The sequence below is a fragment of the Morus notabilis genome, unplaced genomic scaffold (genome assembly GCF_000414095.1).
Source record: "Morus notabilis unplaced genomic scaffold, ASM41409v2 Scaffold151, whole genome shotgun sequence".
NCBI classification, from domain to species: domain Eukaryota; kingdom Viridiplantae; phylum Streptophyta; class Magnoliopsida; order Rosales; family Moraceae; genus Morus; species Morus notabilis.
In genome coordinates, this window is record NW_010367153.1 from 462,909 (window position 1) to 487,558 (window position 24,650).

The 24,650-nt window shown below is 32.1% G+C and overlaps 1 protein-coding gene across 1 annotated transcript; it reads left to right on the plus strand.

Annotated features, from left to right (window-relative positions):
• Nucleotides 1-11,104: 11,104 nt before the first annotated feature.
• Nucleotides 11,105-12,865, plus strand: LOC21402404 (gibberellin 3-beta-dioxygenase 1). Its single transcript, XM_010112008.2, has 2 exons — nucleotides 11,105-11,643; nucleotides 12,208-12,865. The coding sequence occupies exons 1-2, from the start codon at nucleotides 11,156-11,158 to the stop codon at nucleotides 12,836-12,838; spliced, it is 1,119 nt and encodes a 372-aa protein (XP_010110310.1). The 5' UTR covers nucleotides 11,105-11,155; the 3' UTR covers nucleotides 12,839-12,865.
• Nucleotides 12,866-24,650: the final 11,785 nt, after the last annotated feature.

Sequence of the window (24,650 nt, forward strand, 5' to 3'; positions counted from 1 at the left end):
TGGACACAATCCCAAAATGCAGTAAACTATTACACAGTACTACTACTGCATCATGCTCAATAGTAATGAGTCCAAAAGGCTTCCATATGATTCTTGCATGATTTTATCTATCTTGTCCTTGTGCAGATTATTAAGAGCAGAAAGTGAGTGATGAAAATGAAAGAATAATAAAAAAAAAATATATAAATTATCTAAAAAGGGTGTTTCCATGATTTTAATATCGTGGAAACACAAGGTTGGCACATATTTCAACTTTTAATCACAACAATGGAATTGCTGGGTCTGCTTGCGCTATTGTTTATTTGGGGAGGTGAGGTGTCGTCAGACACCAATTCTTGCAGTGATATTGTGAGACTCAAAAAATATAGGGTGTTTTTATGGTAAAACCTCTTTATCTTATCGATAGTGTATGTTAATATTAACTGTTAAATTTAAGTAAAATTATATTAAAATAAAAAAAAGGCATGATAAATAATTTTTTATACAGATATAACGATTGAAACATACAAATTTACTCATATTTTTTTGAGGTCTTTTTTTTTTTTTTTAAATATAAAAAAAAAGAGAGAAAAGCAAAGTTGTACGCATATTGTTGTTAGGGAATATCTCAACTCTCAAGTACTACGTATAATAATGCTTGAAATTAAGCTTTGTCTGAGGGGCCCCAAGGGAATTGGGCAGCTTGGCTTTTAGTGGACAACAACAAGGCAAGCTCAATTACCCAATCTTTTGTTTTTCCTTCTTCCCATAGTATTGGTGCCGACCTAACTTTTAAGATAACAAGTCTTTTATTTTTTATTTTATAATTTTTATTTTATTTTTTAATTAATTAATTGAAGAAAAAGATAGAAAATGTAAAAACAAGAAAACGCGTGCGTCAGGTAGGCGAGGGAAATGAACTTTTCAACCATGTTTACGTATGGGAATATAGAATAAGATCAATCTTATTTTTACTTACCTATTTTGATCTTGAAATTAGAGTGTGGAATTGAATGTACCTCACATAAATTTGGAAATAAGAAATAGAATCAGCAATCGCATAACTTTGTTGATAATTGGGAATTCCAATCCGCCTCATTTTACCCTTAATTTACTTGCAAAGTTTTCGATTGTAAAAAACAAAATGATATATCTTAGACTTGTTTTTGAAGAATGGCCAACCAAAATCCAAGGACGACCAACTAGTAACAATTTTATGGTACACAAGTTATTATATACCGTTTTAAAAATTCTTAAAAGATTTTTGTAGTAATTTTATTTTCGTACAAAGCATAATTATCATATACTACTTATTCTAATTGAACAAGTTTATCTAACACATACTATATTAATTAGAATTCTTCAAATTTCCATTCAAAGATTTTGTAAAATTTATGTCACTTTTTGTGAAATTTTCATAAAATATATTGAGTTGAGACGTGGGGGCGTGTGCTCCCACACTCAACTTTTAAAAATTTGATTTTTCGTCATATTTTTTTAACTAAATTTTTGATGTGCTCCTATTTTATAAGAGAAAAAAAACTGAAAAATTATAGTTGTGTCCTACTCAATAATTAAAATATGTCTTTGTATCTCCGTTTATAAGAAAAACTTATACTTAATACCCCCTTAATAACTAAAATTTATAATATATGTTTCCATTTATTAAAATTTTTTTTATTTTTTTATATGTCCCCATTTAAAAAAGTTTTGATCTGCCCCTAAATGTAAGTGGCGATATTTGTACTAATACGGATATTTTAATCATTGCATATAAATAAAGAGGCAGTGAAGAGCTTTCCACATATTATACGCACCAAAAGGATAAACAATGGAAACACGGACTAAATACTAATTAAACTTGTTTGTTATCTTTCTCTATCTAATGAATTTTTGCAAAAACCAGTAGTGACTATAAGAATAATCACTTTAAGAGATCAAATTTTTTAATACTAAACAGTTTTTGGTAACAGAAAACACACTTTTTGTTACCAAACTTTGGTAGTTGAAATTATCAAGGCTTTAGTTACTAAGAGCCCGTTTGGTAAATGGATTCGTTCCCTGATTCGAATCATGATTCGTGGTTCGCTACAGTATTTTCTCTCACAAAAAATACACGTAAATAAAAAATAGTTCTAATTCATGAACTAAACGGGCTCTAAATTTGATAGCAAAAACAATACAATCCGCTACTAAATATAATTTGGTAACAAATAACATGGTGGGAAATTAAATTTGGTTCCTGCCAATAGTTTTTTACTACCAAAACAATATTTGGTAACAAAAGCATAAGATTCTGCCACCAAAATTTGGTAGCAAAATATTTGCCGTGTTTGGAATTGTTTTTGTTTTTATTTTTCACGTTTTTTGAGAAAGAACAAAAACGATTTTAAAACGGCGTTTGGCATAATTAAAGACAAAAAAAGAAATGAAAATGATTTTTTAGTTTAGTGTAAAATGGGAGTGAAATGAAAAATGACTTTTAGTCGTTTTTCATTTTGTATTTTCATTTTCTCCTCTCTCGAGTACAGAGAGAGAGACATTAATGAGTTTTTTTATACTGAAAATAATCTCTTGATAAAACTACCAACCGCATTTTTAAAAATGATTTATGTCTGAGATTGAAAATGTTTTCATTTCCATTTTCATACAAAAAAATAAAATCACGGGGAGGGTACTTTGAGGTCTTCAAGAATACTCATTGGAGCGAATCACATGGATGGAAAACTGAGAGAGCAAAGGAAGATTATGTAAGAATTACTAAACACTTTGGGCCTGTTTAGTTCGCTGATTTGAGTTTTTAATTCGAGTTGAGATGTGACTTTATGTGAGAGATTTTTACTGTAGCAAAAAAGTTAGATGTGATTGTTTCTGAGAGCCTTTTACTGTAGCAAAACTCGAATTGGTGAAATGAATGAGGCCTTTATCATTTCGTTGGATTTTGTATTTTTTTTTACTCTAACTTGAAAGTTTATAACACTTCACCTAATGCAAGAACAAATGATCAAGATTCATGATGCTCATTTAAGCGAAGTACCAGAGGGGTCAGAACTTGACTTTGATGCGGAGGAAGAAATTTACTCTCAAGTTTTGTAAAGTGAGAGGTATGAAAAATATGATTTCAAGTGTGACATAGGTCCTGTACTAAGAAAAGTGCCACAAGCTTACAAATCTAGAGGGTCAGGATATGAAAAGCTTCAAAATGAAGTTCAGGAAAACAAACGTCGTATGTCGAATATGAAAATTCTAATGAAGCAACAACATGAGCTTATTCAAAAGCTACTTCAATAGATAAATCCGCCATCAGATCATCCTGGACATTCCGTCTCAAGAAGAGAAGATCATCTGCCACCGCCACCACCAGCCTCAGTTTATTAGAGCGTTTAATTTTTGTAATATTAAGATTTTACTAGTACAATATTTGTATAAGTGTTTGAGTTTGCTTAAGTATGACTATTTTAGTATTTTGTTTGGATTCTAGTATGTATTGAAATCTTTAGAGATTTTTAAATTAATATTTTGTATTTTATATATATATATTTAAAAATACAGGTATATAAATCTGGCTCAGTTTTGGTGACCAAAAAAATTTAGTAGCAACAAATTAGTTATTTGCTACTAAATATTTGGTACCTGATTCTTGTTCTTTTCGTTACCATATGCATTTTGCTACCAAAAATTTGATAATTAAATCTCATATTTTTCGCTACCAAATACCTTTTGTTACTGAATATTTGGTCACCAAATCTCATACATTTCGTTACCAAATCTCATACATTTTGCTACCAAATACAATTTGATACTAAATATTTGGTCCCTAAATCTCATGATTTTTGCTACCAACTACCTTTCGTTACCAAATATTTGGTGACTGAATCGCGTACTTTTTGCTACTAAAATTTCAGGGTCCTAAAGCTCACACTTTTTGCTATCAAAAAGCTTTTGCTACCGAAATTTTTGGTCTCCGAATATCATACATTTTGCTACCAAATACATTTTATTACAAAAAATTTTTTTTGTAGCAAAAACAATTTACTACTAAAATTTTGGTAACTAATATTTTCTACTACCCACTTTCTATTACCAAAATTTTTTGGTAACAAAAATATTTTGCTACTAAAACAGGGCTTCTAGTTACCAAATTTTTGGTAACAACAAATTTAAATTCTTGTAGTGGCTCCTTACTCAAAATAGAGATTCGCAACTTCGAAAAAAAAATAAAAAAATAAAAGAAACAAATAAAAAAAACCTACTTCAGCCAAAGGAATTCGGACTTGCTACGGTTTAGGAATGAATTGTTCGCCCAATCATTTTTTTTGGGGGTAACCTATTGATTGAGTTTTACTTCAAAAAATGAGGGCTTAGGGGCGGTCCAACTCGACAAAGACGTGCAACTCCTACTCCGAGTGGTACCATTTTTTTTTTTTTTGGCTGAATAAACATTTTTATTGAAAAACAAAGCCCGAGGGCTAAAGCGTGGTGGCCATAGAGGGCGCCACTTTCTCTAGGCTAAAAAAACTAAGAGGCTGTTCGACAGGGTTAAAAACTAAAAAAAAAATAACTCGAGTTTAAACTTTATTTAAATTCATATTTTTTTTTTAAGTTTGAATTCGAGTTTGAACTCAAGCTTAAACTCGAGTTTGGGACTAAAACTCGAGTTCAAGTTTTCCCTTCAACTCGAGTTCAAGTTTTTCCTTCAACTCTAGTTTAGAAACTCGAACTCAAATTAATAAATAATATTTTTTCTATTCTTAAAAATGCTAAACTTTTTCGTTTTAATCCTAATTGAGATGATTTTTTTTTCTATGCGTTGACAACGAAAAGACGAATAAAACCCCACCCATATACCTTATTAAAATTTTTCATCACCATTGAGTTTTTATTAAAATACTATCTAAATACAAATTCAAGTTTTGACTCACTCAAACACAAACTCAAAAAATATTCTTATCTCAAACCATAACTAAAATGTACATGACCAAACACAAACTCAAGTTACAACTTTAACTCAAGTTATAACTCAAATTCAACTTAAGAACTACACTCAAGTCACACTCTAAAAGAACAGACCCTAAGGGGTTCGACAGTAATAAAAACTCAAAAAAGGCAATTCGAGTTACAACTTTATTTAGGTTTACGTTTTTTTAAGTTTGAATTCGAGTTTGAACTTGAGTTTAAACTTGAGTTTGGGACTAAAACTCAAGTTCAAGTTTCCCCTTCAACTCGAGTTCAGAAACTCGAACTCAAATTAATGAATAATATTTTTTCTATTCTTAAAAATGCTATAACTTTTTCGTTTTAATTCTGATTGAGATGATTGTTTTTTCTATGCGTTGACAATGAAAAGATGAATAAAACCCCACGCATATACCCTATTAAAATTTTCCATCACCATTGAGTTTTAATTAAAATACTATCTAAATACAAATTCAAGTTTTGACTCACTCAAACACAAACTCAAAAAGATTCTTATCTCAAACCATAACTCAAATGTACACAACCAAATACAAACTCAAGTTATAACTTCAACTCAAGTTATAATTCAAACTCAACTCAAAATCTTCACTCAAGAATGCCTAACTCAAAAATGTAAAAGAACAACCCCTAATAGACTCTGTTCTCCAAGTTCTACTTGTGTATGTGTCATATGTATAATAAATTTGTGTGTCCTGAGTTTAATTATTTTATGACCGTGTTTGAAGTTGGTTTTGTTTTTATTTTTCACGTTTTTCAAGAAAGAAAAAATAAAGACAGAAGAGAAACGGTGTTTGACACAATTAAAGACAAAAAATGAAAATAAAAATAATTTTTTGGTTGAGTGTAAAATGTGATAGAAATGAAAAATGACTTTTAGTTGTTTTTCATTTTTTGTTTCCGTTTTTTTCTCTCTCGAGCACAGAGAGAGAGAGACATTAATAGATTTTTTATACTGAAAACAATCTCTTGATAAAACTATCAAACACATTTTCAAAAATGATTTAGGTCTGAGGTTGAAAGCATTTTCATTTTCATTTTCATACAAAAATAAAATCATTTTGGAACAAGTTCCAAATGCACCCTATATTTTTTAAAACATGTCTTTCAAGAGTATTCAACAATGCATGATACTTTAAGTGTTAAACTCTACCACATTAATGCCTTCATATTTTAAATTTATTCTCAATCCTTATAACCTTTTCCCTATCAACAAATATTTTTAAACACAAAAGAGATAAAAAAGCCCTAACAAAAAAAAAAAAAAAAACAAAAAGTCTAAGGAAAAATTAAAAAAAAAGAAACTTCTAAAATCTTAAGGATATTGTGGTCACTTTTACAGTCAATGAATTTGAAATATAATCCTATAAGAAAAATTAAAAGGTATAAATACAATACAGCTTAAAATATAAAATATGAGTTTTTTTATTTTGAAATATAGGGTATCAAAATAAAGAAAAAGACGTACTTGATTTGATGAACTATGACATACATACACATCTTATGCGCTATGGAAACTGTATTGAATTTGGAATGAACTAAATCATGCACTTTGGATTAATTTTTGAGCGCGTACACACATAAACATTCAGATTTATAAAGATATTGATTGCCATTTGTTCCCAAACATATTCATGACTATGGGGCTACCTGGGTTTGGAATTATCTTTGACAAGGTGTGTTCTGAAAGTTTGTCGTTATAGTAACCAACACAAGAGACTCACAATAATGGAAGGGATCGATTGTGACATGACCGTCATGATCAGCTATCATGTGTGTATATATGTATATGTGTGTGTATATATATGTTTTATATTAATATAAATTTATTATAATGGATCGAGACTGAAATATCGGCTTGTTTAGTTTACTGATTCGAGTTTTTAATTTAAGTAGGGATGTCAATTTATGTGAAAGCTTTTTACTGTAATAAAAAAGTTAGATGCGACTGCTTTTGAGAGCTTTTTATTGTAGCAAAACTCGAATTCTAAACTCGAATCGGTGAAATGAACGGGGATAATATCTAATGAATCCATGCTCCTATATAACTCTGCGGTCACAAGCATTAGATTAGATGAAAACTAGGTTACTTAACGTCCACAGTTCATTTAAGCAGTAAAAAAAATAAAAAAGTTTACAGTCCAAATAGATTAATATGAGTTTTCAGTGATTACAAATTTCTATTGGTGTATGATTACTATAAATAAATTATACAAATAAGTGCATATCTTAATTGCATTTGGTGATCATGTAATGATTATATATAACTTGTTATAATATGTTACTTGACAACTGAACGTTAAGCATTAATTAAAAAGACTACCATAAGCTTATTAATATATTGTTGTAAATTTTTTGGTTAACTATTCAATTTGTTATAATTGTCCGATTTATATCACATGGTTAATTAAAATAACAATACTCGTTAGATAGTAAATATTGAAGTAATCATTAAAATCATATTCTTATATATATATATATTATGTGTAGATGAATTTTTTATAGTTACGTATACATAAAAAGTTCTTATTCAAAATGCATGTTAATACACACATATCCTAATTAAAGGGTAAAGAGAGCCTCCTTAATTAATTCAAGGTAAAGCTTTTTTTTTTTTTTTTAAGTGGTAATTTAAGGTAAAGCTCAGTACCATATTTGTGCTATATATAATATACGTTTCAAAAGACATAACAATGTTAATTAATAATAAATCAAATCGGAGGATTCTCTTATCATACCTTTTCATAAGACAAAGCCTTGTACTATATTTAATTTATATATTTCTCTTAGTTTATAGTTTATTCTAATTAATCAGGCTACAACGTTTTTGGTAACAATGCGCCATGATGCTTTCATGTTAATTTTCCTATCTATTCCATCACTTTTGTCTCACAAATGAAGACAACGAAATGGATCGCCATAGTATTGGTTAATACAATACTATATATATATGGCAGACAAAAACTTTATTGCAAACTGTTTTTGACGTCCATCCTTTGATAGTAACATTAATTTGCTGTAAAAGCTTATGATAAAAAATAGTATACAATTTCAGCCAGTAAAATATGGAATGTGGCCATGTTAATTATTTTGAATGAAAACGATGCATCCAATAGTGTAGAACCACCGAGAAAAAAAAAATATTTTTCCCTCTTGGATTAAGGGTAGAACCGAAAGCATCTTGCTTTTTGTGGTAGTATATTTAAATCACTAATCAGTAGAATTGTCAACTGTAAGTAAAAAGTTAAACAAGCAGGACAATTCGGAATTAAGAATGATTTAATTAATTCACCACATTTTGAATTTTAAATTAATATCATACAATATGTGCCCATGTTAATTATAATGGATGAAAACGATGCCTATAATAAGGTAGAACCGAAAGCATCTTGCTTTTATTGGTAATATATTTTTAATCACTAATCAGTAAAATCGTCAACTGTAAGTAGAAAGTTAAACAAGCAGGGAAATTCCGAGTTAATTAGAATGATTTAGTTGATCCACCACATTTTCAATTTTAAATTATATATTGTATTATAATATATATTATTTATATATATAAACCTTGGAGGTAATATAATTTTGTGTCCAATCGTGGGAAGGTTAAACATTAATGGAATCGGAGCCTCAAGGAATAAATAATACTAGATATTATGTTTACTCTTTTTAAAGTTTTTCTGTAGAACATTATTAGATTTTCTTGCGGCTTAATTTTATGAGCGTGGGAATATTCCCCTAGAAATTAAACTTGCTTATACAACTAGAATATATAATTGTTGGAGAAATGTAATAACGAAGTGAACATTCTCGACGCAAATTATGAGGATACACACACACACACACACACAAAGACTGATTATAAACAAATATAATTAGTATTCGTCGCTGTCCAACAATTTGAGATTTAATTTGGTAGAAAAGTTCCGCGTAATCTCAATTTATATATCCTAATTAATATGTTTGAGTAGCAATATTGCTTCCTACAAATGTCCATAAAGCTAGCTTATAAAGATATGTGTCACCGACATCACCGGTGATTTAGTAGTGAAGTAATTATAAACGTGTTTGTTTTTCTCGATGAGGTCTTATACTCAAGTACTCAATTCTACTGTAATTAGACGATTTACTTCATAAAGGTTCCATATACAATGGGAAACCCGAAATTATCTGAATAAACCATCCGCTGCCCTTATAACAAGCCCTCATTTCTTTTCTTCCCCTTTGATTCGTAAAAGCTTCACTTGTTGGCTCACGATGAATCAGGATTGATTATATGGTTTGGAGTTATATACGCTATATATGCTTTTTTTTGAGAATGGGGAGTTATACAAACTCACGGCATTTCTGTTTGTCTATTGATGAGATGTTTTCATCGGGACATATATATATATATATATATATATATATATATGTGCGCGCGCGCGCGACCGGCCCTAGCGGATTCATGACCTCTGAAAGTTGCACAACATAATCTATTTTCGCGTCAACAATCAAATTGTCTCACTAATTTGTAAACGACATTTTTGCTTTGATTTTATTATATTTTTTTTGTGGCAAATATTATGAGCAAAAGTTCCCCAAAAGCCAAAAATAATAATGTTGGTACCGGGGGCGTCAAGCAACGACCCGACCTGGCCATGTTTGTGCCACGTGAACTGCATATGCATGCAGATTCCAGAATAATGACTATATATATATATATTATACACATCGAGTGATGGGGTACTCACGAGCAGATGTCTAAAGGCAGCATAATAATATTGATGGTCGTCGATCAATTATATTATATCTTTAATCACAAAAGATGAGGTCATATATATTATAGGAGGCCATATATATTGTCTAATATCATATCACGATTGTATGTTTCCTATTTGTTGTGTGACAACAGTAACCCCAAAAATTAAAAAATTCAAAAAAAAAAGAGCATGGAAGAAACAAAAGGGAAAATGGGGAATTCTAGCTTATTGTATATGTGTATAGGGAAATTAGATTATTATATATAATTACCAAAGGAATTACAAAAGAAGACCCATTTGGTTAATGTCTTAGGGACAATCCCAAAGCATTATTATCGTATCGAAAGAGTGCTAGGGTTCACATGGGACAAAGATGTTAAAAATCTAACCGGAAAGTACCAAAAGAAACTTTACTACTTTTCAAGGAAATGACCAAATATATATTCAAGTGAAAAGCATATTCTACTTTATACATGAATTTTTTTTTTTGGAGGATGAGGGACAGAATTACCCTTCCCCATGTATGTGTTCTTAAAGTACGCAGTTGTTTTTCTCCGATTCCTTAGTGATATAAAGAGAAACCTTAAGGCTAAAACGAATTGTTGGGTCCCGGGTGCCCTAATATTGCTAGGCCTATACCATAGAATCAAGCGACGTTTCACCAATTCCGAAAAACGGCAATTTGGTCTTGTAACCTAAATAAGAAGGGATATTGTCCTGTAGTGAATAGAGATTAGGACCAAGAATGGGGTGGGGGATATAGGAGGGAAGAGGAGATTGTTTGATTTAGATGTTTTTCTGCTTAAGGACAAGACAAAGGCACATGGATGAGAGGAAGGGCCCTCTCTCTCTCTCTCTCTCTTCATTTCATTGGAACCCCCCTCTTTAGTTTTATAATTTTCGGAGAGTTAGTTAGACTGAAGTTGTATTAGATGCCTTTCCTTTCTTCCATTTGTTTTCTTTTTGTAGAGGACAAGATGGTCCTTTCCATTTTTGTTCTTTCCTTTGTCCACTACAAAACACTCACTCCCCTTTCACTTCTTGTCTCCTTCAAATTAACACTCACCACTCAAAAAGCTTTTTCATAAAATCACCACTGATCTCTCTCTCTCTCTCTCTCTCCATATATATATATATATATAGATATATCTATACATATAATTTTATATAAAGGTTTGAGGCAATTATTTGTCACCATCTCGTCCGTCGATCTCTATAAATACTCACAAAGCACCATCATAAGTTTCTCGCCTCATCTTATCTTTGCTATGTTGTCTAACAAGTATTAATACTACTACAACTAGCTATCACCACTATTCTCCACTAAAAGTAGTTAAAATTCTAAAACGGTATCCTTTTGGTACTAGTACTTCTAAAAAACAGCTGATCATCATCATCATATCATTATCGGCTTTAACATCTTTCTCTCTCTCTAAACATAACTATACTTTTTTAATTTTACTATGCCTTCTAGATCAGTACTTCTCAGCGAGGCCTTCAAGTCTCACCCCGTCCATCTCCACCACAAACACGCCGACTTCAGCTCACTGCAGGAGTTGCCGGATTCCTATGCATGGAATCAACCGGACGACCACCCTTCCGACCGGTCGATATTCGCCTCCAAGTCCATCCCGGTTGTCGATCTCAACGACCCGAATGCCCTCAAACTCATAGGTCATGCATGCAAAACTTGGGGAGTTTTCCAAGTCACCAACCACGGCATCTCCACCGAGCTCCTCGACGACATTGAGAGCGCCGGCCGGAGCCTCTTCTCTCTTCCGCTTCAGCAGAAGCTTAAGGCGGCTCGTTCTCCCGACGGCGTCTCCGGCTATGGCGTCGCTCGGATTTCCTCCTTTTTCCCTAAGCTCATGTGGTCCGAAGGCTTCACCATCGTCGGCTCCCCGGTTGACCATTTTCGTCAACTTTGGCCCCAAGACTACTCCAAATTCTGGTACTACTACTAGCTAGCTCATGCATGCTTAATTTTTCTAATTTTTGTGCGTGTTTGTAGTGGTACCGAAAGCGCGTATGAACCAAGCAAAGACCCTACTTTGATTAAAATGGTCGGAGCAGAGTCAGCATACTAAAAACCGCAACTAATAGAAAATAAACATCGCATTGTAAAAATCATGTTATATTAATGTGTAGTGTTAAGCACGATTGGTGCGATAAGTGCCTTTTAACATGTTTCCATTTTGGCCATATTTTCTATCTATCTATTTCTTAGTCTTTACCTACATAAATATTCAGCTAAAGATTGTAATGAGAGCCGTGGACCCTACATAGGAGATATGGTTCGATAATATCAAATTAAAAGGGAACACAAATTGTCTTGTTTGTTACACTGTTTTACTTTGCTCAATATCCATTATGCACAGCGTCTAGCTAATTTTGCTTTTCTTTTTTTTTTTTTTTTTTTTTTTTTTTGGGCCGGTATGTAAAGTGTTACTGATATTATTGTTTTTCGTTCGACCACTAGCGTTTGATGTTGTGTTGTGTTGTGTTTGTTTTCAAGTGATGTAATTGAAGAGTACGAGGCGGAGGTGAAAAGGCTGGCTGGGAGGCTGATGTGGCTTATGCTCGGCTCCCTAGGGATATCCAGGGCCGACATCAAGTGGGCCGGCCCAAAAGGTAATTTTAAAGGGGCCAGTGCTGCTCTACAACTAAATTCCTACCCGGCTTGTCCGGATCCGGATCGGGCAATGGGTCTGGCCGCCCACACCGATTCGACCCTGCTCACAATTCTATATCAGAACAGCACAAGTGGGTTGCAGGTGCTCCGGGAGGGGACCGGGTGGGTTACCGTTCCGCCTATTCACGGGGCATTCGTTGTCAACGTGGGTGACCTGCTCCACATTTTGTCAAACGGGTTGTACCCTAGTGTCCTACACCGGGCGGTCGTAAACCGGACCCGGCACCGGCTGTCCATTGCCTACCTTTATGGGCCCCCATCTAGTGTCAAAATCTCACCGCTCCCAAGACTAGTAGGCCCAGGTCAACCCCCGCTCTACCGGCCGATCACTTGGACCGAGTACCTTGGCACCAAGGCAAAGCATTTCAACAAAGCACTTTCTTCTGTCCGGGTTTTTTCTCCTGTAAATGGATTGGCCGATGTAACTGATCATAACACAGTAAAAGTTAACTAGTGAAAATATTTTTTCAATTTAAAAAAAAAAAAAAACTTGTGAAAATTTGATTGGCCAGCGCTGTGGTTGGAACTGTCATTTCTTGAAGGACTAGAATTATTGTTGTGCTGACTCTATGACAAAATTATATACGTCGTACTATTATGTGATAGTATATAGATTAATTGGTCTCACACCTCCTACAAAATTATTGGTAAAGCTGACCTTTTGACGAATAATATACCGTTATTCGATTTGTAAAGGATTACTGTGATTAGATTTGCAATCAAAAGTTCGAGTGCTGAGTGGTTTAAAAAGTTTGTTGCTACTTGATTTAGCATGTACAGAACCATGTCCAAACATACCATGAACTCTTAAAACATTTGGCAGAGCTGGGGTGAGAGCGGCTCATCGAGGGGGTACAACCCGTGGTTATGACATTCAGCGAACATTCCTATCAGCATTTAAGGCCCTGTTCATTTCGCTGATTCGAGTTTTACTACAGTAAAAAGCTCTCACAAACAGTCACATCTAACTTTTTTGCTACAGTAAAAAACTCTCGCATAAAATCACATTTTAACTCGAATTAACAAATCGAATCAGTGAACTAAACGGGCCAGATACTCCCTTTAACAACATCAAGGTGAGTAGCTACCGTCGATCGCCTTGTCCCCAAACTTTATTTTAACAAAAAAAAAAAAAAGAAAAGAAAAGGTACTCTATTAGAGCATCTTTTATGTTTTTGGCTCATGCCAAAATTTAGCATATGAGTAAAGTAAGTTTTGCTCTCTAATGATTTGCTTATTAGTTTAGCATAAACTTTTAGTATATACTAATATAGTACATACTAAGAACCGATCACGCATCTCATTGTGAGTTTTTACATTGGAATGGCCTTAGTAGATAGTATATTACTATTCATAATTAGTGTCACACAAGTACGTACGTTACAGCATATATAATTAAGCTAAAGTAAATTTTTGCACGGTTTATTTGCCCGGATTATTATGGCCACAGAAAATTAAAGTTGGTTTTATTACGTCAGATTGGAATGAAAATGGCGCAACAGGATTGGTTAAACTAAATCATCATATGGATCAGGCACATTCAAACAAAATGTCTCTACTGGTATCTTTTGTCCTCGTGTTGAAAGAGATAGGGGAAGAATTGCCCAATTTGAACATTCCAATAAAGACACATAAACCGACAGCTTTTTTTTGCCCCGGATATGGACGAGATCCCCCAATCCAATACATACGACATTGTTAAGGATTTTTTTAATTAAAAAAAGTAAATAAAATGTCATTAGAGTGTTAATCTCATTTTAAAGTTCTCGAACTATATATCAACTTTTTAAAAAAAATTTCAGAACAGATACTCGATTTATAAAATCGTCTTAAATTAGTCATTTTATTCATTCAATTATTAAATTCTCAACAAAAAAAGAAACGTGAGGACCATGTGCAGTTTTTGTAAGAGTTAATTTTGCAATGTTAAGAGAAGAGACATACCTTCTTCTATTGAGATTTTAACAGTCAAATAGACAAAATAATTAGTTTAAGACAATATGATTGATCACAGACTGACGTTTTAAAAATTAAAAATCAAATTCACACTTAACAAGATTAAAAATTAGTTAAACCTAAATATCTTCGACATAGATCTTCAAGAATCATCGAGAATCACTCGACAAATCGAGGAGTTCGTATGCCAATCCACACAAGTCCATACAAATATAATATAAACAAAAGAAAAAGAAAAGGAGAATATGAGGCTACGAGGCTCTCTCGATTGAAAGAAGAAGAAGAAGAGGGAAGAAGAAGAGGAGGAAGAATTTGTCGCTTGTGATATCTGTTTTCTCTGCTTGCAATTCAAAGAAGAGTTCGGAGTTATTGTAAAGACATAATACACTTTGTCAGTCACATATATAATTTCCATGATTCAAAAGCGTTCCCTTCATTTGGTCATGGAAGGTAATGTGCATTGTCACTGCAAACCATGTGCTACTTACCAACACAATTTCAGAGAAAATCTGACCCACTGACCCAATGCACTCCTTATCATTCATGGGGATAAGGCAGTTTTTGCCATTTCGGCTTTTGTTTTTTTTGTTTTTTTGTTTTTGCCTTTTTTTTAATAACCTTTTGAGCGGTAAACTGCGTTCGAGTTCCAGGTTACCCAAATAAGGAACTTTTCAAAAGCAACATTATGAAAAGGAGGAGTTTTTTTATTTTTTATTTTATTTTAAATAAACTATTAATAATTTTCTATTTTTTAGTTATTAAATTGTATTAAAAACTGTTTATTTTATATATTTTTTTACTCTGATATATTTTTGATTAAATTCAACTGTTAAACATCGACACTACTGATAAAAAGACCTACAAGAGAAAATCATAAAATAAAAAAAAGCAACAAGAGAAAAAGAAGAGAGGGTAATTTAAAATTGGATCGTTATGTGTTGATCTTTTTGAATAGCACCTATTGTTTTACAACAAGTGTACGGTGAGATTGATGGGAATGGTAGAGCAAGTTTTCTACGTATTGGACAGTAAAGTCAGAATGTACTTTATTTATCTAGTTACCATTATGAGTATCACATCACTTAAAGGAGGTACATTTGGTCTAGTGAATATAATGAGATAATGATGTATGTAGTGTCTCAATTCTATCTCTCACGAATGAGGGCTTATTGACATGTGGATGCAGGCTGTTTGTACAAATTTTTTTTTTTTGGCTGTTTGTACACATTATCTGGACTTTTCTACCCCTATTTGGATGGATAATGTTGGGACTACAACAACTTGTGTAGCTCAGTGGTAAAGAGTGCTGTATTCCGTTGGGTCAAGGATTCGAGTCCGGTCTCGTTCACTTTGTGGATTTGAGTTTTTAATTTAAGTTGAGATGTGACATTTTCAGAGAGCTTTTTACTGTAGCAGAAAAAGTTAGATGAGGCATTTTCTGAGAGTTTTTACTGTAAAAACTTAAAACTGAAAACTCAAATCGGTGAAATGAACGAAGCCTTTATATAATTATAACTTTACCCCCTCAAGATTTAGGTGCTAAAATAATGCCAGGGTTAATTTAGATATGTAGAAAAATATTTTGCCCTATTGGTTAAATACGTTAGATTCTTAAAGACATAAAGAGGTATTTTTATATATATAGATCCGTCTCACTTACTGTAACAGTAAAGTTATAGTAAAACTATTATAGTAAAACTATTAAAGCTGTTAGATCGAGTATTATCATGTTATTATAATCTCGTATTATTATAAATGTTATATAGAAAAACGAATGTTCATATGTTTTTTTAACATATCTGGTGTTTTAACTTTGTATTTATTTATTTTTTTCATGAAATGACATCGAGCATAAATAATCTTTGTAATGAAGTCACTATTTCCATTCTCTTGTCACAATTATCATAATCTATAGTCTCTATAATCTCATGTTATTATCAACATTACATAAGAAATTACCTATGTTACATAACACATTAAACATTAGTCCTAATATAACTACGGTAACATTACTGTAACTAACACTTAGGTAAGTGAGCCAAAGATTCTTTATCATACTTAGAGTGCATTTGGTTGGTGGATTCGTGCCATAATTCGTGGTTTGCTACAATATTTTCTCTCATAAAAAACACACATAAATTGAGAATGGTTCTAAATCATGATTATGAATCTATGAACCAAACGTCCCCTTAATAATCCTTTTTAACAAAGCTATATATATATATTGAAGCATAAAATTAATTCTAGTTTGACTCGCTAGAAAATTAGTGTTAGAGAGACTCCACATGTGAAATTGGCTCAATACATTTTAAAAGTTTAACTTGACCCAAAAGGTTAATCAATTAGGTTTTAGGTCATTCCATGTATATAAACTACTTTACATTCTCATCCACTTCCATGTAGGACAACACACACTAGCACATCCAAGCATCACACTCCAAACGGGAGTCAACTCTACCTTGGAAAAGAGAGCCGAAACCATATGAGTCCACCAATGCTCCACCATCCGCACCTGTAATAGCACCAACTGCAAGAACACTAATTCTCCACGAGAGGCAATGTGAGGACTACAACCGAGTATGATCGCTTGGCCCATACGAACCGTCGGCTTTGATGCCACTTATTAGGAGACTCCACATGCGAAACTGACCCAACACACTTCAGGAGCTTAACTTGACCAAAAAAGTTAACCTATTAAGTCTTGGGTTATTCTCATTTAATTTTCATGTGAGACAACACACATGCACTTTTCTCAACAACTAAAAACTAAACTAGAACAGAATATCATTATACATAGCTGAATCTAGGTGGGGTGAATGAGAAGATAAAACAAATCTTGGTCGACATGAAATTAATATTACAAATTTTTCTTCAATATACGTATACACACACACACACCTAATTTTTGTTGTCATGTGTTTTTAGTTGGGTGTTTGGTATTTTAGTTAAATTAGGTGAACGATGCAGCATTATTGTTCCACGCTTCTTTGTTTTCATACACAAAAGATTATCTGTCTTGCAGCGTCTTGATTATCAACTATAAAGATTAAACTCTTTTGTTTGTAGCGAATATCCGAATCAATCTCGATCAAGTCCAAGATATTATTAATTAGCTGGATTGATGATTTTAGTTTTATTTTTTCTTCCATTCACATGAATGAGAATTAATATGTACCACTGAAGTAAGTTCATTCGTGTTAACATCAATCTTTCATCAATGGTTTCAATTAGAGTTTTATTTAATTTTCATATAAATATTCGCATTCAAATTGGATCAAAAACTACTTTTTGGAATGGGAAAATAGGGGAAAATCTTGGTTTGTGTCTGATCCAACTTTAGCAAATCTAAAGAGATTGTCAAAATTATATATAGAGTCGTCATTTTTCTCTTTTAAAGATTGTGTACCGCATATCGTGCTAACTACTGAATGCCAAGAAAATCTTTGCGCTTCAATAATGTCTCTTCAAATGATTGCACTCCCTTTAGTCCTAAAATCGAGAAAATATTGATTGAAATAACACTCGACCAACTCCTCTTACTATTGTTAACAGCTTAGATAAAAAACAAGACACATAATTGTCTTTAGTATTTGTATCTTTATCTCAAATTCTATGATTTTTGACGCTCAAATATCTAAACTGGTTAGACAAATCTAGTTGGCCTTTTGTATTTATTCAATATTTTAACTTAAATTCAATAAAGCAAGTATTGGTTTCAAGACTAGTCTGCAATCAGTATTAGATTTTGCCAAAAGAAAATATCAAATCACCGTTTGGAATTTTAAGTTTCAAAGCTTAACTATAGCTCTGACGATTATTACCTTACACAAAGACAATAAGCGGATTGACGTGGGGTTGATGGGGAGGCAGGAAGCCCCCTTCCGAGGGTGTAGGGTTGAAGCCCCTATATCAAAATTTCATTAAGGTTGCTTTGAGGATTTCATACTTATAAAGTCAGTTGCATGCCCTAGTTTCTCTATACAAAGGAGGCGCCAATTTTAGAGTCAATTATAGAGGTTAATTAGAGAAAATATTATAAGACTGAGAGGTGTGTGACTTTCTCTTATAAACTTTCTTCATCATAATGAATTGGTTGAAAGTTAATGTAACTCTCATATTGAAGATGAGCTACTAAAAACCTTGTGTGTTCTTATTCATTTGATTCTTTTTCAACAATTTTAGTGCTCTTGTTAGAATAGAATTAGAGCGTCTAATTCTTAACAAGAGTTTCAATATTGATCCATTAAAGTCCTTCATTCGTTCATATATTTGCTTTTGTCAAAAAAAAAAAAAAAACATTCAAAATCATCTCTTATCCACGTTAATATAATACAAAGATTTGAGGAAATTGTTTTTCTTGCTCCTTATATTTCCTCTAATTTGGCATCTAGTTTAATGCAGTACTCTTCATATAATTCAACATTAATAATGCCGAGTGAAGCTGATATAATGATGTCGAAATGAGTGATGTGTACAGAACTCTAAATTAAGTTGAAAATTACACAGAAAAAAAAAAAAAATGATGGAACCGCTTATTAAGAAGAATGTAACAAAAAGCTTTTCGAGGTGATTGATCCCTCATTAATTGAAGGAAATGAGTAGAACAATGTAACATTATTGCATTGACATTTGAACGATGTAATATGCGAGTGTGTTGCACAGCTGGTTACCATATATATTAACAGTATAAAAAGAGGCCCCTCCTAAAAAGGAAAAAAAAAAGAAGAAGAAATTAAAAAAAAAAGATAGAGATAAGATTTTATCGAGTGGATAATGAATGAATTGACTCAACTTGAAGGGCATCATTTTGGAAGCAAGGAAATTTGAAGTCATCTTTAACAGTTATTTCCTGTTGAAAGAAAATGACCTGAGAAACAGTCATGAATCAACAACCGTGTAGAAAGAAGCTTGATATTATGGTCACTTTCAAAGTGCCCTCTTCATAATATCTGATCGTAAATATGCAATTTAGTGTGTAAATAAATAAAGAAAATAGATCTTGTATTTGGGATATGTGTCCACCCATTTATAGAAATTGGAGAGCGATTGTAATCATCTCAGAAAATGGAGAAATATTTTGGCGTCCAATATGGATGGCATAAACAAACACTGAAACAGAGGACGCAAATATGATAATATTACAAAATCATAAAAAAATAGATAGAGAAAAAGGAACTTTATTATGTTTTCTGCCGCTGTCTAAGAATTTGGGACAAACTTCAACATGAGTATAATAAACAACTCTCCAATACATGCCATAAGTAATGCTTTTTTGGGCAAAGATTATGGCAGACATGCAGCGAAGCTTAACAAACTTTTGTTAAAAGTTGTCGTTAACATGGTAAACACACCAAGCTTCAAAGTGCAACTATTACGATCTTAAGTTATGTAATCTGGTTAGCCTTTTGAGAAATATTGTTGATTAATGATATATTTATCTTTTGAGAAAGAAAGTGGACTTTATGCAAACTCTAAATAGTCAAAATGCCTTTTTTGGTTAATGAGCTTGTATAGTTCTCCATCTCGTGGTGTAACGAACTCATTATTATTATTTTTTTTAAAGAAAAGAAAAGAAAAGAAACGGTGACGTAATTTTCAAGGAAAATCTCACACGCTCCAACAGAAAATTGTCTAAAATGTGAATGTATAACGAGTATGCAATATTATTCCATGTTTGAAATGTAACAATGAAATGATCGCATAGTATAAAATGCCAAAAAGTTCTTAGTATCAAGGTCAAGATGGGTACGATCATACTAACACTAACGCGCCAATTCTCATTGAAATCCGCATTTAAACGTGTTTGAAAAGTTCCCGTGTTGCACCACAAGAGCTGGCAATGGAGCAGAACAGTAGGAGAGAGCATTTAACCATTCTAAAATGCTTGCCAATATGATGATATCATAATTAAATGTTCCATTTTTCTTGTAGCCAATAACTGTGGCACTTGCCTCAACCACATTCAATTTGCCCAATACGGGCAAGTGGGCAACAATTGATAAAACGCATAAGCGTAGAGAATATTCCTTTATTTGCGATCTTCTTGTTCTCTTTTAGGAAGAAATAATTCCCTTTATATTATGACTAGGCAACACTTTATATTTCAGTTATAAAGTGAAAAAGCCTCAGATCTCCCAAAGTAATGTACTAAAACATTTTCATAAAGAGCAAGAGATGTTGCAACTTGTAATCTGTACAACTTTATGACGTGCTTCCTTTTTGCTGCTCCTAAAAGAAAGGTTGACAGCAATCCAATGAGGCCTGCATCAATATGTCGCAAGTTCCCATTTTCTTTTTCCCCTTTTCTCAATTTCTTTGCTTGAATGAGGGAATATAGCCATATTTTTTGTATCCATGTTACAGAATACATATAATACAAATATGTCGTCGTTCTCTTTTTTCGCATACTGTGACCCTATAAGTAGTCCCAGAGATAATAAGGCGAAGAAAAACATGATTCACTTCATCCTACATATTAATTGTCAGTTTTTTTTTTCTTAATGAAAATGATTCACTTCATATTCTCACTATTTATAATTACGTTATTGATTTATCCAGAAAAAAAAGTTTATCCTACGTTAATTAATAGCTACTTTTTTTCAAACAAAAAAAAAAACAAAAAAAAAAAACAAAAGATAAAAAAGAGGACCGACGTCTTCATTAGCACTAATGTTAAAGTTTAAATTGTATCGCGGCAGACGTTACTCAGCCAACAAAGTCGTTGTAGTATAGTGGTGAGTATTCCCGCCTGTCACACGGATGACTCAGAGTTGAAAATAGTTAAAAATTTATATTTATATTTATGTTTTATATTCTAAAATTAATATACGATTTTTAAGAATTAATGCAACAAGCGGCATCATTTTTTAAGGAATATTCTATTTTTTATGATTTTCTTTATTTTTCATCGTTAAAAAATAAAATAAAATAAAAACGACGTCAAAAAATTATGAAATTTTGCAGACACGATCCTTACATTTTTCTGGGTATGCCTACAAAAAATAGCCTAAAAACTGACTACAAAAAGTAAAATGCTGTCAAAACGCCACCAGCTCGCGTAGGGGGGCCTAGGGGCCGGGATGAGTCAACAATTTACATTTTTATTTATGTTTTGCATTCTAAAATTAATATACAATTTTTTCAGAATTAATGCAACAAGCAACACCATTTTTTGATGAATATTCTATTTTTTTATGATTTTCTTTATTTTTTGTATTTGAAAAATAAAATAAAATAAAAACGACGTAAAAAATTTATGAAAATTTGCAGACACAATCATTACATTTTTTTGGGCATACCTGCAAAAAATGGCCTCAATAAATGGCAAAAAAAGTAAAACGCTGTCAAAAAGCCCCCAGCCCGCGTAGTGGAGCGCCCAGAGTCCGGGATGGGTCAAAATTTGACATTTTTATTTATGTTTTACATTCTAAAATTAATATACGATTTTTATGAATTAATGCAACAAGTGGCACCATTTTTTTGATGAATATTCTATTTTTTATGATATTCTTTATTTTTCATATTTGAAAAATAAAATAAAATAAAAACGACGTCAAAAAATTATAAAATTTTGCAGACATGATCTTTACATTTTTCTGGGCACACCTACAAAAAATAGCCTAAAAATATGACAAAAGAAGGTAAAACGCTGTCAAAAAGCCCCCTGCCAGTGTAGTGAGGCGCCCAGTGGCCGAGATGGGTTAAAAATTTAAATTTTTATTTAAATTTTGCATTGTAAAATTAGTATACGGTTTTTAGGAATTAATACAACAAGCGGCACCATTTTTTTTATGAATATTCTATTTTTTATGATATGCTTTATTTTTCATATTTGAAAAATAAAATGATATAAAAATGAAATTAAAAAATTATGAAATTTTGCACACACGATCCTCACATTTTTCAAGGCATGCCAGTAAAAAATGGCCTGAAAAAATGACAAAACAAAGTAAAACGCTATCAAAAAGCCCCCTGCCCGCGCAGTGGGGGGTCCAGAGGCCGGGACGGGTAAAAAATTTACATTTTTATTTATATTTTGCATTCTAAAATTAATATATGATTTTTAGGAATTAATGTAACAACCGGCACCATTTTTTTGATGAATATTCTATTTTTTATGATTTTATTTATTTTTCATCTTTGGAAAATAAAATAAAGTAAAAATGAAGTCAAACAATTATAAAATTTTGCAGACACAATCCTTACATTTTTCTGGGCATGCCTATAAAAAATAGTCTCAAAAAATGAAAAAAAGTAAAACACTGTAAAAAAAGCCCCCGGCATGCGTACTGGGGCGCCTAGGGGCCGGGATGGGTCAAAATTTACATTTTTATTTATGTTTTGTATTCTAAATTTAATATACATTTTTTTAGGAATTAATACAATAAGTGGCACCATTGTTTGATGAATATTCTATATTTTTTTTATGATTTTCTTTATTTTTTATTTTTGAAAAATAAAATAAAATAAAAACGACATCAAAAAGTTATGAAATTTTGCAGTCACCATACTTACATTTTTCTGGGTGGGCCTGCAAAAAATGGCCTTAGAAAATGAATAAAAAAGTAAGACGTTATCAAAAAGGCCTCGACTCGCGTACGGGGGCGCCTAGGGGCCAGGATGAGTAAAAAACTTACATGTTTATTTATATTTTATATTCTGAAATTAATATATGATTTTTAGGAACTAATGCAACAAGCGGCACAATGTTTTCAAGAATATTCTATTTTGTATGATATTCCTTATTTTTCATATTTGAAAAATAAAAAAAAATAAAGATCAGTCAATAAATTATGAAATTTTACAACCACGATCCTTACATTTTTCTGGGCATGCCTGCAAAAAATAGCCTGAAAATATGAGAAATCAAGGTAAAATGCTGTCAAAAAGCCCCCTGGCCGCGTAGTGGGGCGCCTAGAGGCCGAGATGTGTAAAAAAGATTTCGTATTTTTTTTGATGAATATTCTACTTTTTATGATATTCTTCATTTTTCGTATTAAAAAAATAAAATAAAATAAAAATGACGTCAACAAATTATGAAATTTTGCACACATGATGCTTACATTTTTCTGGGCATGCTTGCAAAAAATGGACTGAAAATATGACAAAACAAGGTAAAACGATGTCAAGAAGCCCCCTGCCCGCATAGTGGGGTGCCCAGGGGGCGGAATGGGTTAAAAATTTACATTTTTATTTATATTTTGCATTCTAAAATTAATATACAATTTTTAGGTATTAATGCAACAAACGCCACCATTTTTTGATGAATATTTTATTTTTTATGATATGCTTTATTTTTCATATTTGAAATATAAAATGATAAAAAAATGACATAAAAAAGTATGAAATTTTGCAGAAATGATCCTTACATTTTTCTGGGTATGCCAGCAAAAAATGGCCTCAAAGATGACAAAAAAGTAAAACGCTGTAAAAAAGTCCCCGGCCCGCGTAGTGAGGCGCCCATGGGCCGGGATGGGTCAAAAATTTATATTTTTATTTATGTTTTGCTTTCTAAAATTAATATATGATTTTTAGGAATTAATGCAACAAGCGGCACCATTGTTTGATGAATATTCTATTTTTTATGATTTTTTTTTATTTTTCGTGTTTGAAAAATAAAATAAAATAAAAACGACGTCAAAAAATTATGAAATTTTACAGACACAATCCTTACATTTTTTTGGGTATACCTGCAAAAAATGGCCTCAAAAAATGACAAAGAAAGTAAAACGCTGTCAAAAAACCATCGGCCTGCGTAGTGGGGCGCCCATGGGCCGAGATGGGTAAAAAATTTACATTTTTATTTATATTTTGCATTATAAAATTAATATACAATTTTTAGGAATTAATGCAACAAGCAGCAACATTGTTTTGATAAATATTATATTTTTTATGAGATTCTTTTTTTTTCTGTATTTGAAAAATAAAATAAAATAAAAATGACGTCAACAAATTATGAAATTTTCAACACACAATCCTTACTTTTTTTCTGGGCATGCTTGCAGGAAATGACCTGAAATATATGACAAAAATGGGTAAAATTCTGTCAAAAAGCCCCTTGCCTGCTTAGTGGGGCACCCAGGGTCGGGATGGGTAAAAAATTATATTTTTATTTATATTTTGTATTCTAAAATTAATATACGATTTTTAGGAATTAATGCAACAAGCGGCACCATTTTTTGATGAATATTCTATTTTTATGAAATGCTTTATTTTTCGTATTTGAAAAATAAAATGATATAAAAATGACGTAAACAAATTATGAAATTTTGCAGACACGATCCTTACATTTTTCTGGGCATGCCTACAAA

Bases quoted from the DNA above. Each gene is read 5' to 3' on its own strand.
- LOC21402404 (XM_010112008.2), top strand. From the start codon at position 11,156: ATGCCTTCTAGATCAGTACTTCTCAGCGAGGCCTTCAAGTCTCACCCC. The intron at 11,644-12,207 runs GTACTACTACTA...TTTGTTTTCAAG, and splicing joins CAAGACTACTCCAAATTCTG to TGATGTAATTGAAGAGTACG.